At 45.4% G+C, this 15,444-nt stretch overlaps 1 protein-coding gene across 14 annotated transcripts in view; it reads left to right on the top strand.

Moving 5' to 3' along the window:
* PITPNM2 (phosphatidylinositol transfer protein membrane associated 2) overlaps positions 1–15,444 on the top strand; it is a 132,862-nt gene that overhangs the window by 63,241 nt on the left and 54,177 nt on the right. For 12 of the 14 annotated variants that reach the window (XM_066979224.1, XM_066979225.1, XM_066979227.1 and 9 more), the window contains one exon: positions 3,257–3,429. In XM_066979224.1, the coding sequence (XP_066835325.1) occupies positions 3,352–3,429 (78 nt within the window). In that variant the 5' untranslated portion in view covers positions 3,257–3,351. Of the gene's footprint in view, positions 1–3,256; positions 3,430–11,839; positions 11,860–11,887; positions 12,092–15,444 lie in introns of those variants that run through there. The other 2 variants (XM_066979226.1, XM_048073702.2) reach the window with 2 other exon arrangements.

Raw genomic sequence — 15,444 nt, 5'->3', positions numbered from 1 at the left:
GCTGGCCCTGATGCTCCCGAAGTGACTGCCCAGACACCAGGTTCGGGGGCTAAGCTGAGGATTTCGCTGGCTCTCTCGATCTGCTCAGCTTCTGCAGATCCTGATGGTTCCCCCATTTAAAGAAAGGGCACCTCCTTAAGAAGCTTGCCATTGTTGCGAGGGAAAATGTGAAAATGAGAAGGAAATGCAGCGCACGGTGCCTTAGCCTTCATCCAGCCTGAAACAAGAGCTCAAAGGTGGACCTGACTCATCGGGGCAGGATATTGACTCTGTGGCGTAATTATGATGCTTTGAGAGCCTGATTCTAAAATAATTGAGGTATAAAATTATGCTCCTGGCTCGCACAGTTACTACAGCTCTGTGTACAAATTGAATAACGGCCTGCACGACTGTGCCGCCCGTGGAAGGTGCAGCTTGGTGCTCGGAGGCCGGGCAGCCGAAACCCAGCCTGCCATCGAAACGCGGCTGGATGGGGGTGAGCGCCAGGGACACAAACCATGTTGTGAGACCTGATTTCCAAAGCTGTGTCGTGGCTCCCCGTCTCCCAGAAGGGCTCTCTCTTCTCTCTGCAGTGTTTGCTGTGCTCTCTGATTTGTTTGGGCAGTACAGTAAGCGGTCTTGGTGAGCTCTGATTCTCCGTAAAGCCCCAAGGCTTCGGAAGGAGGCCACTGTGAGTTGCCTGAAAGTGCAGGTTTGTCCTGCGTGCTCTTTGCACCTCCCTCACAGTCAGTGTGGGGTTGAAACCTGCCTCTTGCTATTGCCCAGGGTATTTCCAGGGCCGCTTTCTGCCCAGCCTTCGGGTCCGGCTGCAAAGGGCAGCTGCCGGAGCAGTCCCTGGGAGCGCTGCCTTTCCGCAGGCACAGCAGCAGCTCCTGCTGCCCCTCGGGGACCTGCAGGCTGAACCAAACCCTACTGACCACAGGAAAGTGGAAAGCTGAAGCCAGCTGGACCAGGACCTGTGGCTGGGACCAGCCATGCTCCTCGAGCCTGGTGCACTCGAGCAAGTCGGTGGCTGTCGGTGGCTGCTGCTGAGCTGCTTGGGGCCAAAACAGTTGGGTTTTGTGCCTGTAATAAAGCAGTCTCTCACGTGTCTTGGCCATCTGAATTATTGCCTGCCTGGCACTTCATTATAAACACATTTTTTCCTTCTTGGTACTGGTTTCCTGCCATTTCATTGCTTTTAAGGTTCTATTTTTGTTTTATTCGTCTCTTCCAATCGATAGGAAATATCGTGGTTTTAGCAAGCAGCACAGGCAGACATGACTGACGTTCTTTTGGTGGGAGGAGAATCACTTTCAGAGCATTTTTTTGGGGGGAGAAGCTTTTAAATCAGATTTTCAAAGACCTCTAAAGTATAAAGAACTGCTCCAGCCACGTTGCTGAGTCTCCCACCGCCATTAGCTCCAAGAGCTGGGATCCTGGCATCTCACCAGTGCAGATCTGGGATGGTGTTTAAGATCCATCTTACGGAGGTTATTGTTGTTCTTTGCCATGACACTAATTAAAACCCACCTAATGAGATTATCCCCACCTGTTCTGGAGGATTAGCTTGATGGAGGAAATCCTGCACGTGCGTGTGGACATGCAGACGCCTGTGTGTAGGCACGGCAGCGCTGGGGAGCGCAGCCTTCCCAGAACTGTTTTCCACGGAGTTTGCATGGCAAAGATAAATTATTATTATTTATTATTTCCCCCCCTCCACGCGTACATACACACAGATTACTCTGACAGCAATAAAATGAAACGGAATTGAATTTGAAAACAAATTGTTCGGCTGGTGCGGCACCAGGCGGATAGCTCGTTCCAGAAGAGTCGGTCCAGGATGGATGGGCTTTACGGCCAAACCAGAAACGCAGCAATCGAATGGCAGCGAGCAGCCCCAGGTTGTGCAGAGCCTGTGGCTGGCCCAGTGGTGGCGGTGGTCTGTGCCCCTGCATGAGCTCGGTGCTGGGCCAGGTGTGGCGGAGAGGTTGGAGCAGATCAGGAGTCACAGACCTGGGTTACACCGCCGCGTTTCGCCCCTGGTTGCTCTGTGATCGCGGGCATGTGTTTTAACCTCTCTGAACCTCGTAAAAGGTCAGTGAAGTGCTGTGCAAACAGCGAGATGTATGGATAGCCGTGATAGCGGGGGGGGAGTTTCCTGGTTCCCAGGCTGCAGTTTAATCCTCTAGATAAGTCGGTGGTTTTGATTAGGGGATTTTTTCCCCAGGCGTAGGGTTTGGGGCCACGTTCCCTCCAGCAGCTGTTTCTGGGGACTCCCAGTAAGCAGGCACAGCAGAAAGGGGAGTTTTGGTGACGAGAAGGAACCAGGCGAGTGCTTTCCGTGCTAGGAAAGCAGCCATCAAAGTGCTGATAGCAGGCAACTTCACCCCTTGTGCCCTCTCTTCCTCCCTAGTGTTGTTTTTTCCCCTTCCTTAGATTATTTCACTGCCTTTATCTACAGCCTTTGGGGAACCTTAAGGACATTTGTTTTGAAACTGCTTTAACCCTTGGTGTAGTAAATGCTATATTCCCTATATTCTTAAGCAATAATTTTATTAAATTGCCTCAGGGCTGGGTACGATGGGATATTTTGGTTGCACTTTGATCTTTGGCTGTATTCTTATGCAGCAAGAGTGTAAAAATGAGTCTTGACGTTACCATCGATGATGGGAGGATTTTGCCTGTAGACTATTTGGAGGTGGAAAAGAATGGATCCTACCAAGACAGTAATTCCAAATAAAAGAGGGAAGAAAAATACATTTTGGGTGTCCTCATTGTTAGAATCCAAATGACATTCTTCGCCATGGAGTTTTTGAGGGTTGAAGGAGTCCAGTTACTGCCTTTTCTTGCAGCTGAACGAACGCAAGAAGATAAAACCTGATACGTTTGAGTAGATGCATCTCTGGTGTGTTGCTGACACTGGAAAGATACTTTATTGTCTAGCAACTAAAGGTCTGCCTATTCATTGTGAGCTTTTGTCACATCTCTCCCATGGAGATGCTATTGCATATGAAAGTCTGATTGATACGGTGGCAAAGGTCAGGAGGGTAATAGCTTTAATGGTATCCCATGAAGCAAATCAAAATTCCTCTAAAAGATTCTGTTCAATTTGATATTAAGGGTCTGGTAACACTCCAGGGATTCTCGTCTCTGCTATTAAGCTTATTGCTATTACAAAAATTAACGTTTGAGCTCATTTATTTATTTTTTTCTTGGTAGGATGTTCTCCAATAAGAATGGAAAATAACTGCTGCTCTCTCTCGCTCTGTTTCAGGGATCCTCAATGCATTTGCTTGCCATTATTTAAGGAGCCTTTACTAAAAGCTTCTGGATTGTGTTTCTAAGAGGACAAAAGATTTTGTATTCAAAATGCTTATAAAGGAGTATCGTATTCCTCTTCCGATGAGCGTGGAAGAATATCGAATCGCGCAGCTGTACATGATACAGGTCAGTAACGTTTCTGCTGGTGTGTTTGGTGCAGGCTGACACAGGGCTTTGTGTGGAAGAGCATGTGGAGAATGAATTATTTTAAATTTGAGGTTTTCTGAGCAGGGGGAAAAAGGAATACAAACTTCCAGTTATGAACTCCTGAAGTTCTGCCTCCTTTTGTCCTTAAATTAGAGAACCTCTGTTCGTCCTGCCTGGGGAAATACTGGCTCACGGATAGGCCGTTCAGGAGAAGGGAAGTATTGAGCCTAGGGCTTTGGGAACCGAACTGGAGGTGATTGGGCTGTAGGGCTTACGCAGCCACTGCTTCCCAGCCAGGCTGCGGTAACTGATGATGCCAGCTCCATCTGCAAACCAAAGGCTTGTGCTCTTTTGCACGGAAGAAACAGGCGTAACTTGGAATTTAGGGGAAAAAAAATCTAGATGTGGTATTTCTTATGTGCCACTATGAGACAGATACTAATCAGTCGAGGCATAAAACTTGTTATTTTTAATAGGCTGTTGAATACTGGTGGGACTTTTTGTTAAATCCCCTCTCTTCAATAAAAGTTAATAAAAATGTTGGTTTTTTATAACTCAAATCCTCTGTGCCCATGTTCTCCCAGTGTTTGAAATCCAACTGGGAGCGTTTTTAAAAGGAAATGAATTTGAAGAGTTATTTCATTGTCCCGCACCTTAAATAAAAATTAATTTTGCTTATCCAACAAAGCACACGTCTAATACTGAGTTGGCAGTAGACCTCCTCTTTCTGTGGCGGGATGAATGCTAGCAGAATCCACTTTGGTTCAAAACCTAAAATGACTTAAATTTAAGGAAAAATATATAGCAAAAGCACAATTCTATCCCTTCTCTCCCCCAACCATCCAACTGTATTTCTTTGTGGACTAATACACTTGGACTTGACTGCCAAAACAGCGTATGGTACGTGTTTTCGAGTGATAACAGTGTTTTTTTTCTGACACTACTCCAGGATATGTATCATCTTTGTGCGTTTAGCCTAAATGTGAACATAAATTAGTAAACATTATTCCTAGGTGGCATCATTTTTGTCTAGCTTTACCTGATGCTGTAGTAGCTTTGAATATTGTTGTAACTATTTTGTCACAAATTTTTTCTTCCAAATTTAGCCCAGCTGTTTTAAATAAAGAGCTGGCTAATGGAAGCAGTGTGTTAGCTGTGCAGAACTCCTCAGCGAGCAGCAGAGCGTGCAGGAGAACGATGTGATTAAGGAGGAAGAGCCCACCTAATTTAACGGAGGATGAATTGTTAACTGGGGAGTGCCTGCATGAGGCCTGCTGTCAGACGAACTATTTGACTGTGGAGGACTTGGTCAGTGGGATGAGTTTGCTGTTCGCTTTCAGCAGTTAAAATAATTAATGCGGAGCACTGGGCTCCACTTTGTTCACTTGACAGTGATTTTGGCCATATCTTCATGTCAAAGGACTGGACATGCCGTTAGGGCTTCGTGCAGGGGGGAGGTTCACTGGCCCAGGAAACTACATCAGAAACTACACTTCCATCCAGCCCTGCTTCTAATTTTCTAATCCTTTGATATGCAGCAAAATTAGTTTTCCTCATGGGTCAGGTGCAGTAGCTGGTGTGCTGGGAAGTGATGTTGTCACGTCTCTGATCTCCCTCCACCTACCCGGCGCAGGGCAGTAAGAGATGCTGGATGTAGCCCAAGATGCAGGTGAGCTACAGAAGTGAAGTACATGGCAAGCAAGTGACTTTGCTCTGTTATGTGTATGAGTAGTACAAGAGGAAAAGTTAGCTGCGCTTTACACTGAAAGTAGTCTTAGCTCAAAAAAAATATAATTATCAAAACCAGGAAAGCCACTTACAGTAATATATGGAGTTTATGTTCTGTTTATTAGTATTAAGTAGGGATCTGCTTCTTGAAATTGGTGGAAAGATTCCTGCTGGCTTCAATGGGAGCTTTTCCTAGACCTTGCTATAAAATGTCCTTTTTCTTCAGTGTGATTTAGAAGTGGAGGTTTTGTCTGTGAGACAGCTGCTGGGGAGAGAGCAGTGGGGAGCATGACTTGCGTTCCTTTCAGGGAATGGGAAAGTGCTTCGTGTCTGTCTTTTATTTTGCCTCTGAAATGTGCGGGGAGGTCACAGGAGAAGCAAGCCGTGTAGGTTGAGCCTCCTTAGGGGAACAAGCAGAGATATCTGTATAAAACAGCAGTGTAGAGGCATTTCTTAAAAATGTTTGTCTGAAATGTGTAGAACAGAACCATTTAAAGTAGTTCCTGGGGAGAGGAGCGATTCTTAAGAGCAAAAGGTTCATTTCAAAGACATTTGTTGCATACAGTACGGTGTTGTTACCACTGGAGACGCCAATCAGCCCGTTCTGTAAGAAGCAGTTTTCCAACAAGGTAAAAAGGATATGTCACAAGTATTCCTCAAGGGTTTTAGGCAGTCTTAAGCATGTCCTTGAAGTTGATCACTCATTTAACTTCAAGCTCATGAGTGAAGCTCCCTATTAAGCTCCAAACCAGTTGGTAGAAAGCTGCTCTTTCAAGAGCAATCAAATCATTCTCCCGGATTTCAGCATCCTCCCAGCTAAAGATCTCCAAAAAGATCTTCCCACCTGGGGATGAAACAGCTGCTCCATGCAGTTCCTCTGGGAACCCTTTTTGCAGATTTAGGCCCTCCAAGCCATGTTGGCGTGGGCGTTCAGACTCAAGCTGTAATATTGTGGTCACGTTTTAAAGACGTTTCTATGGAGGTTTTTGCCTTTGCAGTGGAAGGTCCTTTCATCTCCTTTCAGGAGGGAACAGTCCCTCCGTCGTGTTGCAAGCCATAACAAAATTTCCACCGGTTTTGATGTAAGCAGCGTCATGCCCAAGTAGCAAAGGATCTTTCCTTTGAGCCAGGACAGGCTGTACTTGCATTTACCATGTTTGCAGGATGGGAGAATTAAAATTGCACATTATTATAAACTGTTGTTGGTACACTGTGCCTCTCGGCAGGCGAGGCATACAATAAATCATTGTGTCCGCGCCCACGTTGCTCTGAAGCTCCTCTTGTGCTTAAAGTTCCCCAAACTGGTTTGTAAACCCGTGAAAATGGAGATGAGTGGCCTGCTGCTTCCTTTTGGTTTTTCCTCTTTTCTGGGGGAGGTGGAGGGTGGAGAAAAAAGGAGTCTCTCAAGTATTGCTTTCTGCTAGCTTCTGAAATACTATCTACAGAGACAGTGATTTCAGTACTTTAAGTAGCACTTAGATTCTTCCATAAATAAGTTAATTTTACATTACAGCAAAGGGCTTAATGTACCCTTCAGTTGCTTGAAGCCTAGCAGGTCTAAACTGAATAGCTTTCCTCTATTAAATTTTAGTCTATCAGTATCACTGTTTTCATGGGAAACCTCTCACGCAGTGTTGTTGGCGTCATTGGGTTGGGAGCCCTTGCTGCGTTAGCCACGGAGCAGTTAGGTCTCAGCTCCTCCATGTGCACAGTGGTTGTGGTTCATTTTTTTTCATCATAGCTGCACTTTTCTCTCTTTTTCTATCCAATTAAAACATACTAATTTTTATATCTGAACTCAGAATCAGTGATCTTCCTGTCTAGTGTGGCCTGTCGTTCTGATGCATAAAAGGCAAAAAATATATCAAACCAGTGAAATCACTCTTTGCATCTCTTTTCTAGATAAGAGTTTTGCAGTGTAATTTTTTTCATAAGATCTGTATGCACGCATTTAAAATCCCACTGCTGCTTCCAAGGGGGAGAGATGTCTAGATAAACTTGACCTGCAGACTTGCCCACAGGACTGCAAGGAGAAACTGGAGGAACTGCAGGCTCCTGTCCTAACATAAGCAGAAAGCTACTTGGGTAAGTGCTGGCAGTGGAGACCCGAAATGAAGCACAAACAGTTGATGGAGGGGACTGTTCCAAGCACCTGTAGGGATTTCTTTCTGAAGAAATGCTGAACCAAGGACTCTGTCATGGATGTCTTCTCTGACTCTATGTATCACCCCAAAGGCATGTGCAATGTTTCTGTCTCTGCAAGGACTGTGAAGCCTCTTGGGCACAAAGGATAGGACTGTTCTGTTTTTTCTCTGTGACACTTTAGATAAATCTTATTAAGGGAACTCTTAATTATTTCTCTTCTAGATGTTTGCATATTTGTCTCAGCAGCTATCCTGTCCTGTAACGTATGCTTTCTTTTCTTGTGTGTTTAGGGAACGTACTTTCTGTGTCCCCCCTTTGCCCCAGAAACAACACACATTTTAATATTAAGTCTCTGTCTCCTAAAAGCTTGTATTCCAAGATCTGAAGGCATTCGTAGGAAGATCAGTATGTTATTAGCCAAAGGTCAGCCCATTTATTGTCTTAATACCATTCATTACTGCAGTTCCATATGGCATGGGATTCCGAGAGACCATTGCCCTTCTGACCCCTGCATAAGACGAGAGGATTCCTCACATTATTAAATCTTATATTTATACCAGCGTGCACAGCTTGCTTTCTCTGTTTCTCTGTTGTAAACAGCTTCAGTGCTCTCTTGCTCCAAGGAGATTTCTCTGGGTACTTGTGACCTGCCTCCCAAGACAGCGCGTATTTTAGAAAGACTCGCTCGGACCTAGTGATTGCCTTTTGAGGATGGGAGTTATTTTAAGATGCTACTTCATCCTTATGAGCTAATAACAGTAATACTTTGTTATTCGGCACTTTGAAGGTCCACAGCTGGGGAAGGACTCTGGCCCTTGTTTGTGGCAATCTCTTTAGGAAAAGCCATCTGCTCAGCACTATCCGTTGAACTTGGCCGGGATCCTGGGCGTCGAGGGCTCTTCGCATCTTTTAACATGGGCCCGTCTTCTACAGTCCCTCAGGGCTCTGCATTTATTGGCTTTGCTGAAAATTCAGAGTGTGTTTCCAAGCATCTGCGGTGTGCTGTGCTCACCTGTCGTAGTGCTGGTGGAGCGCCGCCAGTCGCTTTCCTCCCTTCCAAAAGGTGGTGGTGTGTCGGTCGTCGCGGGCTCCAGACCCCCGCGCTGCCCTGTGTTCGCCTTCCTTTGGCTGAGGCTCTCAGGCAGGGCCTTTGGGAACAGGCTCCACCACAGAGCCCGTTTTCGGTAATTTTTGAGGCCATGTGCTGATATCTGGGTGCAAAAGTCTTGTCCCTTAAACTGTTAGCTACACTTGGCAACTGCCAGCAGGCTCAGCAGATGGTGCAAGATTGAGTGGGGGAAAGCAAAGCAACCCTTCATCTCTGGACACCGAAGAACAGGATGGCTGATTATTTTTTCGTTTCGTTTGCAGATGCCTTGGCCATCTGGACAGATAGACATGTATGCTTTAATTTCAAAAGCAGGTGACACCGCTGACAGCTCCGGAGACCTTGGAAGATGCAGAGTCTCCTAAAAGCAAAATCCTGGTTTGAGGATTTCAGTGAATTTCTATGCTGCAGGATTCAAAACCTGTGACTCTTATGTTCTCTCTTCCTTCTCTGGTTTTCGTAACCTTTTGTCTTTGATCACAAGGGCTTGTGCCCTTACGAAAGAGGACACTGAGATGCTCACACTTGCATTGCTTCTGGATCAAGGGAGGGCTGCATTTGGTGTTACTAGACTTCAAGTCCAGTTTGCAGGATTTGACATTGACAACCATCTGGATTAATGTTTTGGAAAACCTTATAGAAATAGCAAACTTTTTCCTTTTTTTTTTCTTTTTTTTTTTTTCTTTTGTAGTCATTATCTTGGAACAGTTCTTAAATTGGCTGCTATTCCATACCTGGTGAAGAAAGTTTTTATTTTAGAGTAATGAGCTATGGTGCTTTTACAGTCTGCATGCTTCTGCTCTCCAACAAAACTCAGTGAAGCTGAGATAAGGTTATAACAAAGCATGATTTTAAACTTCAGATTTGTACTAGTTTTAATAAAAGATGCAGCACTGATAATCCTACTGGGTTTGCGGCTGTCAAAAATCCTTTTTCCTTCTCTTTCATTTTTATTCTTATGAAAGAAAATTTGATCTGTCTACCTGTGAACAAAATATTGATTGTTGATCTGCATTAGGTCCTTAATTCTAAGATCTGAAGGCAAGTGATGAATTAGGTATTAGGAAAATTCTGGGGATTTCTTTGAGCCAGTCCTCTGGTAGTTTAGTGTACAGTCTATTGGGGAATAGTTGCACTTAGGTTCCTAAAATCTGGGATGTAGTCGGAGGATCAGAATTGATCCGAAACAGGGAGTTGAAATTTCATCTCTGACTCACAGCATAATAATGGGCAACTTGCTTTTTCTCCTTCTAAACTAGGGACAGTAATCCTCACGGACAGTGTCTGTGGAATAGCTAATGCAGTGAAAAATCCATTTAAAGACAGGGAAGGAAATACTTGAGGTAAGATGAAATATTGTGCTGGAAGTGTAGCAGACATTTTGAAAGATGGAGCGTGTGGGGTAAACAAGTTTGAGGTATCTCCATAATAAAGTGATTCCTAATTCATGTGCCTCTGGCACATACAGCCTTGGCTCCGTAGGAGTGTGGCTGGGTGTCTTTGTAAGGCGGGGTGATTAATGAGTGGCCATGAGAACGGTTCTCTTAATGCTGTAAATTATTTATAGTCCTGTGCAATTGATTGTCCTCAAAATATCCTGGTATTGTACAAACAGCTTCATTAATTTCTAGACCCGATTCTAAATAATGCAGCGCGTACAATATTTTACAAGTTGACGCTGTGCATACCTGTGCTCTGTCTTGCAAGAGCCTGCTGATGACAACCTGTCCCAGCTTTAATTTTTAGGGCTTTTTTTAGGAATATGTCTTACATTACAAGAAAAGCAGCCAAGAGTGATGGTGCTGCAGATGAGGCACAAGTAACCTGTGCTTGCTTGGGTGAGAGCAGTCCTTTCTTTGGGACAGGGCCTTCTGCAGGTCCAGCTTTGTTCTGCTTCTGCTGGCTGGGATTTCTTGCAGGATTCTCCCTCTATCTTGAATTCTCCTGGTGGCGATGCCCTGCCCTCGGAGCCTGGTGGGAGCTGCTGGTATGCCTGGGGCTGGGTGCAATGCCAAGGTCTGTGACCGTCACCTCAGGCAGCTCTCAGGAGAGCGAAGGGGTGGCAGGAGCAGACCCAGAATCTCCTGGACACTAAAATACCTCCCACCAGCAAGTGGCTCTTCTGACAGGAAGACCCTTCAGGGATGACATCCTTTTCTTTCTCCTGGTGTGTTTACTGCCTCCTTGGAGGCAGCATTACACAGTGATTGAAGCAGGGGACAAAAGGCCAGCCATTTGTGTGTGATAGTCCCAATTCTTGCTTGGTAAACTCAAGGGAAGAGCCCCGTAATATCCCTGCTTCTGGCAGGGAGGAGATCAGAGGGCAGCTCCCTGCAGAGCATGGGAGGACCTAAAGGGTCAGCCTTCCTGGAAATTTCATCTGTGCGATACTAGATTGGGAAGACAGATGACAACGACTTCATGGTTACTCTCAAAATCTTCTACCGAATTATGTGATGTGGTTGGGTACGCCCAGTGAAACCAGACTGGCTGGAAGGGGAAGGGCAGGAGGTGCTTGGCCCTCCTGGTGGCTCTGAGCATAACCCCCAGCCGCAGAGCATGCAGGACAGCCCTTTCCTGCGCAGAGTTGATGCTGTTGATTTCTGATCTGTCAAGAAGTAGCATCCCTTCCAAATCCAGTCTTGGATGGGGGCATGAAGGTGGTTTGTTAATGGGTAGAGTGAATTGGAGGAGGCTGTGCTAACGGCCAGCAAAGTCTTGGGTCTTTGTGAAATGTGTCCGTCGTGATAGAGCTGTCCTGTGTGGCCATCTGCTACAGCAGCGTGGGAGATGGCAGGGTCTTTTCGTGGTATGGTGGCCGGGTTCCTGCCTGTCTGGGCAGCCTTCTGAGTTCTCCATGTGCACTCTTTACAACTCACTCTCGTTTCAGGACTCCTTTTGTTTGTTTTCGAATGGATGGTAGGAGCACTTAAGACCAGGTTTTATATTCAGCCGGTGAAGTGCTGATGTTTGGGATAAGAGGTACTGCCCAGATGGAAGGAAGCACTGTGCATTGCCCAGCTATTGATCAAACCTAGAAAGAGGATATTTAAAACGGCTGCTCCTTTGCCTTCATTAATAAAACTATTGACGAGGAACAGATTTCCTTCCCCTCTCTCCAGTTTCAGATCATTCCTACGTGTACAGCGCAACGAGAAGTGGAAGTGCTATCGTAGAGCTTCGTGTTCGGATTGTTGTCCTGTTGACTCGAACTAACCTTCCTTTGCTAAATAAGTATTGACACTGGCCTTTGTGTAGTTTTTTTTTTTTTTACAATCACTAATTGGATTAAAGCAATTGTCATGCGTGAAGGATGCATGTTGGAGCGCAAAGGGCACATGGAAAGCTCGGTGCGGGCACCATGGTTACTGGTGACATCACTTGGTTTGTGTTAGCAGCAGGGATTTGTGTGCAGCGCTGGAGCCGAGGTGAGGATGGCCTAAACTCAACCCAGCCGACTGCTGATGCAGTCCCATTGCCATGGAAACGGATGGTGCAGCTTGGAGTTGCCTGCATTCATAATGTGATGCACGTGGTGTATACAAAATCAGGGTCCTGTGGCATCCGCAACTTCTCAGAGGAGGTAGAGAGTGGGAAATCCCACTGCGGTGGAACTTGGTTTGCCATATGGGTAGTGCCACCGTCGCTGTGCACGAAGAGGTACAGTAAGCCTTGCGTTTGAGTAACAAGAACCAAACTCACGAATTCCTCACTGTCCTCCAGCAACGTTGCTGCAGGCCTGTCAGTCCCCCTTGACATGGATTGTTTCTGATTTGTACTTCACAAAGCACAGGTCCAGAAGTACCATTAAAACCCAGCCCTAGGGGGGAACAAGGTTCCTCTCTCCTGCCTCCTTTAATATTGTCTTCCCAATACAACCAGTAAGCATGCACTGGACTCCTGCACACCAGGAGCAGAGAAGCTGACCTGCCTTCCCTTGCTTCAGGGCTGCCGAGTGTCTGCAGACTGTTTTGCCGTATCTTGTTAAAGGTCCCGACTCAAGCCCGGTGAAGATTGCCACATCACAGTTAATTTGTTGAAATGGGGCTTGAAAGATCTGCATGCTACACACAGCCCTGCCAGCAGCTCTGCCTCATCAAGTTACTTTCTCCCTCTTTAAAAGGCTGCTCCCTTGCCGAGCCTGTGCTCTATAATGCCTAGCACTAATGGCACTTTGCTCTACTGAGTGCAGTACAAAAGCCTTCGACTGACAGCCAAAGGTTGTGTGTGCTGTTCTACTTCAGCAACCTAATGTATTAATAACAGTGTGGGTGGTTTTTTTTACTTTTAATTAAGTTCATGTAACTTCCTGTTTTGTCTTAGAAGATGCCGTGCACTGATAAAATTATGTCAATTTTGATCTGATCAAAAGTTTTCCTTCTTGGCTTCTGTAAGAGTGGAAGAGCACCATCTCCCCTGCTCCCTTCCTTTTTTGCACTAACAAAGTTTTTTTCCTCAGGTATTAGACTGATTCAGGTGATATCACCTTAACTGAATGTTTCACGGTCTTTGACACATGCATTTTTTGGGAAAAAAAATTGGTTTGAGGCATAAGGCTCAACTACGCTTTTAGGATAAAACAACATTTTGTTTTCATGGTCAAAGACCTGATTTTGGAGTACCTGCAGTAAACACTGAGCACGAGTGGTGCCTGGTCTATGAGATATCTGTGTCAGCAGATGGGAGGTTGGTGGTGGTGAAAGCTGGTTGCTCGTAATGAATTAGATGTCAGTTCAAATGATCAAAAAGGAGTGGCTAACAGAACCCAGCGCTGAGTCATACCGCGGCAAGAGACAGCTGAAGACAGAAAGGATACACCCATGTGTGTGCACACAGTCACCGTGTGTGTTATCCACGTACAAAAACCCTCTGCTGGAAAAATGCGCGAAGAATAAGCCATGTATTAGGTTCGGGACCTCGTGGTATTTTCCAGCATCTCTATCGTTGGCCTTCTGGTTTTAGGTGCTGTGTAATTCAGGCTTGCAGCAGCTATGGCTGCAGCTGTGCATTTGTTGTCGTGCTGTTTTATTTGTGGTGCTCGATGCTGGTATAGCCACAGTGAGCCCAGCTAACAGGCTGCATTGCTTCTAAGCTCTCCCAGCATTTCTGGAAAGGGTTATTGAACTCCTGTCTATCAAGGACAAGGGGGAAAAAAGGGTAATTTTTAAGCATAAAAGTGAAGGGGAGGGAATTTCATTTCCTGCCTAAACTTGACTTTTGTGACCTAACAAAGTAGTGAAAAAACTGTGAGGGAAGGGATCTTCTCATGAGGGGAGGTAAGAAGGGTGTAAAATAGCAATCACACTACATGCACCTGCAACGCGCCAGCTGTGGTGTAACTGGCACCTTCTTGGTGCGTGCAGCCCTGGTGTGCCCTGTAGCATGTGCACCTTCTTAGTGTGTGCCAGGAGCACATCAGGGCAGGCGGTTGGCGATGGGAAGGGGGCAATGCTTTGGAAAATCAGTTAGAAGATGAAATCACGGTCAGCCTAAATGACATCCAACCAGAGATGGTTGGGAATACTTCTCCCTTAACATATAGAAGAAACTGAACACAGGTAGCTTACTGCTCTCCCATCCTAAATTTTGTTCCTTAGCTCTTTACATCTTCAGAGCCTTTGGTCTTCCTTTCTAAAACAGAACGGGGGAAAAAGTTCTGATTGCTGAAACCAGGTCTTAAAAGCTATCCAAAAATGGCCAGATTCATCCATCCTAAGCAGCCTCAGGAATTTTTTTTCTGGTAAGTTGCATGAAGCAATTTAGGCTTTCTCTGGTTCCCAAAGGACAAGGCTGTTTCTGGGGTTTTCATTGCCACTTGTGATAGCCTTTGGATCTGAAATGACAAAACCCAGTAATTGGCCATAGAGAATGTTATCTCAGCCTCCTTTGCCACAACAGTATGAGGAAGTGTTAGCAGGATCCTCTGGGGAAATTTGTTGTCATGTTCTTGTTCAGTGGATACGTAGATGCCTTTGCTATCATTATCAGCTGAAACCATCTACCAGCAGTAAGCTTCTTGCATCTGTGTCCAAATGGGATGAGAAATCCCAAGACTTGAGTGTTATTTTAATGGATTCTCCCAGGAGAATTTGTCTGGACTATCAACATATCCTGTTGCCTAATGGGAGCTGGAGGGGAAAAAATTGTTCTGGTTATTGTTTCCAGACAATGGTTTTGTGTCCTCGTTATTCATGGACAATAGGTCTACGATGTGTAGCGCTGTCAGTCTTCATAACTTGAATAATCTCAAATCAAAACTCTCATGGGTCATTGAAATAAGCCACCAGCACTGTGTAAATATATTGCGGTAATGCACCAAGAAACTTCACTGTGAAGCTAGAGCATGTCAACCCTTTATAATCACTGTCTAACTTATTTGGATTGAGGAGTTGAAATGTAAACAATAATCAGTGGTAAACAAGGTAAGATTATAGCCGTAACCTGTTTTTAAAAGCTAGAACAATGCTTGGATTGCCTGCTATCACCATGCAACCCACCCCGTCTTTACTCCTCTGCAGCATTGCTCAAAGTAGTAAGTTACAATTAAAAAAAATAAAAATAGAAGAAATGAAGGCACTGAACCACTTGCAACACAACCGTAGACTTTGCAGAGATGTTCTGTGTGTGGACTTGAGCCCATACACAGTTGTGCTTTACTCTGGAGATGAAACACCGGGCGTGTGTCTCGCTGGGCAAGGGGATGGAGGACCTGCAAGCTGATCACCCCGTTGTCGCTCGCGAAAGGCTTTGTTTGCAGCCGCTTGTCTCCTGCTGTGAAGGACAGATGATAAATGGGGTTAGGCTAGCCCGATGTTTAAACGACATTCATCGGAGTTATTCATTCCGTAATTGTGATGGTGAGGTCATGTGCTGTGTCCCATGCTATGCTGCTGTGCCAAGAGATTTATTTTAATAGAACCCTTTAAGTAACTGGCATTCTTGCTAATCATGGTGCATCTGCTTCTCTGGGTTCCCTGTTATGAGTAATTTAATGCTATTACTTTAGCTAGGAG

The sequence above is a fragment of the Anser cygnoides genome, chromosome 17 (assembly GCF_040182565.1).
Source record: "Anser cygnoides isolate HZ-2024a breed goose chromosome 17, Taihu_goose_T2T_genome, whole genome shotgun sequence".
Taxonomy (NCBI): domain Eukaryota; kingdom Metazoa; phylum Chordata; class Aves; order Anseriformes; family Anatidae; genus Anser; species Anser cygnoides.
Note: the sequence above shows the minus strand (reverse complement) of the source record. Positions and strands in the feature narration are given on the sequence as shown.